General features: G+C 49.3%; 1 protein-coding gene across 1 annotated transcript; it reads right to left on the reverse strand.

The window, feature by feature from the left end:
- Positions 1-1,064: 1,064 nt before the first annotated feature.
- LOC123176053 (translation initiation factor IF-2-like) lies at positions 1,065-2,171 on the reverse strand. Its single transcript, XM_044590451.1, has one exon. It carries the CDS (start codon positions 2,118-2,120, stop codon positions 1,245-1,247), a length of 876 nt encoding a protein of 291 aa, XP_044446386.1. The 5' UTR covers positions 2,121-2,171; the 3' UTR covers positions 1,065-1,244.
- Positions 2,172-2,980: the final 809 nt, after the last annotated feature.

Here is a 2,980-nt window from a genome sequence, read left to right on the forward strand (position 1 = left end):
AAAAAAAATCATAAAATTTCCTTTAGTACCGGTTGGTGTTACCAACCGGGACTAAAGGTGGACCTCCAGGCAGCGGCCACGTGGAGGGCCGACTAAAAGGCCCTTATGAACCGGGACTACAGGCCCTTTTTCTGCTAGTGTTATAATCTCTTCTATCAAGAAATCAGAACAAATCTAAATAAAAGTGCAAGCATTCCATGAACATAATATTGCACCCTCTTTGGAATGTTGTGGCTCTTAGTTTCCATAGCCTTCCCTTTCCTCTCTCTCGCGAACAAGGATTTGGTCCTTGGGTGGCTTCGTGGGCTTGGCATTCTTCCCTTGTCCTTGTGCTCGCCATTCCCGATCTGCCTTTTTCTTCACCAGAGACACCATCCTATCGGAATCGTCCGTCTTGGATCACTTGGCATCCGATTATTTTTACTTCTTTACCTGAAAGTCAGAATGGATGCAGAATTGTAAGTGTTAGTGGCACACAACACTGGTAATCGTCATAATTAGCGAACAAAGAGAAACCCGAAGCCCTCATGGGAGGCTCCTTCACTTCAGCTTTCACATGCAAAATGCAAACAGGTAACGTACGATCATTAGAAGTGTGAACTTTTCCATGCCAATACTATTAATAAGAAAGATAATGTAGCTCATTTCATTATATAGGGAATATATACACATTGGAAATCAATTAACAGTATGAATTGTTCTTTTTAGCCAATTGGAAATTTTGTTACTAAGCCTAAGAATTTGGGAGCATCAATAAAGATGTCTTCTTCTAAATAACATCGGTAGTGATGATTTCACCTTGTATGGAACTATACAAGATGTAATAGCCTTTTGTATGTTTTTTTCACAACCGTAATACCCCAACTTCTAGTTAGAGCATCAACAAGCTATCAAGAAGTTTCCGGACCGGTGCACAACAGATTAACAACATTATTATATCAACACCAGCTAACTCTAAAATACTAATATAAACGTCAAGTTTCCCGTCAACTGTTTATCACACAATTGCTATTGAGTACATGATCAGATATCTGATGTTATCAATCAGATGGAGCATCTTGACATGATATTTTTGAATTATACACGCTGATTGACTTCATGTTCGTTCTCAATGTACACACTTTTTGCTTACACACATAGCTTTTTACATGGTTGTTGAATCAACGTACATTTTAACCACACAATACTAGCCAGTACATATTACCGAGTTGGTGTATGTGACATAGTCAATTCTCCATAGCTACTCACTTCTTGAAGAGCCTCTGGGAGACGAAGAAGCCGAGTGTGAAGGCGGCGACGCCGACGGCCACCACCTCCTTGTTCCTCCTCGCCATCTCCACTGCGCTCTCCGTCCACTTCATGTCCGTCAGCTGGCCCAGGCCTTCCGTCATGCGCTCTTTCCAGCCGCTGAACGCCGAGGCCGCCGCCTTCTTCTCCTGCTCTGCTCTAGCTTCCATGGCCGTCGCCGCCGCAGCAGCCTTGGCCCTCTCTTCCTCGCCGCGTCGCCTCACCGTCTCTGCCAGGCACTCCCGGTCAACCGCCGCCATGGCCTTGTCGCTGGAGGTTGGATTCGGTGCTTGCTTCTCCGGTGTCTGCGCAGCTGCTGCCGCCTGGGGAGCCTTGGGCTCCAGTTCTTTTTCCTTCTTCGGCCTCTGCTGCTCTTCCTTGGGCTTCGTTCTGATCTCCTCGATGGATGTGGGCGCAGCATCACCGGAAGGTGCGGGTTTAGGCACCTTCTTCTCACCGCCGGCGTCTCCTGTCTTCACGTCGCCGTCGACCTGCTCTGTTGGCGCACCCTCCTCCTTGGGCACACCGGCACGCTTGGGCATGGTGAGCGTGAGCACACCGGCCTCGAAGCGGCCGGCGATGTCGTCGAGGCTGGCGGAGGACGGCAGCTGGAAGACCTTGTGGAGGGAGGCGCCCGGCCTGGTGCCGCGGATGGTGAGCCTGCCCGCGCCGTCGACCTGCACCCTGAAGTCGTCCGTCCTGAAGCCGGTCAGGGTGAGGCGGAGCACGTAGCTGCCGGCCCTCTCCGTCCACTCGAACTTGGGGTCCACCACCGTTGCCCCGGGTGGTGGAGCTGGGTGCGGATGCTGCTTGGCGCCGGTGGCAGCCGCCATGAGGAGGCGTGGGCAAGGAATCGTGATGGATACAGCCGTGGTTTTGTTGTGTGAGAGAGAGAGAGGATGAGATGGGAAGGTTGGCATGATGCAGTGTGTATATATACGTAGGTGTTGCCTGCCATGGTGATGGATGCCTGTAGTGGTTTAGTTAGATTCGAGACTTGGTTTGTGAGGAGAGAAGTGAGAGGAGAAGATTGTAGGATGGAGTTAACCCGGCCGGCCATGCATATGCATACGTGTAGCCTAGGTAGGAAGATGTGTAGCTTAGCTTGCAAGCTACGTATACATGGAGACATGCATGGCCTCATGGGAATGGGATCTTTGCGCGGGAGGGTAAATAAATAGATTTGGAGGGAGGGAAGCTAAGCTATGGAGGTGAAGAAGGAATGCTTGATTGGTGTGTGCATGTCATCGTGGCAGGCAAGCCAACTCCATCCAGATCGCCGGCACCGGCAGCACCCATGTTCACATCTAGGGCTGGAAAAAAAGCTCAAAGCTCGCGAGCTAAACGAGTAGCTCGTGACTCGGCTCGAACTCGAAGAATAACGAGCCGAGCTTTAGTTTAAGATCGTTTACATACCAAGTTAATTAAACGAGCTGATATCATGAGCGGGTAACTCGTTAAGCTCGATAAAAAAATCAATATTTTTTAGAGATAGTAAAATACAGCCTCTAAACACCTTGCGTCCCAGCACATGGCCCAGCCGCTCAAGGCCGAGCCACCCAGGAGACTCACACGTACAAGACCACATATGCACATGCTAAATTCTCAGTTAATCTTTTTATCGTATTTGTAAGGTCTAATGTTCATATCTTTAACGAGCTTAACAAGCTAAACGAGCCTGCTCGCGAGTTAT

This window comes from Triticum aestivum, unplaced genomic scaffold (assembly GCF_018294505.1).
Source record: "Triticum aestivum cultivar Chinese Spring unplaced genomic scaffold, IWGSC CS RefSeq v2.1 scaffold40132, whole genome shotgun sequence".
NCBI lineage: Eukaryota > Viridiplantae > Streptophyta > Magnoliopsida > Poales > Poaceae > Triticum > Triticum aestivum.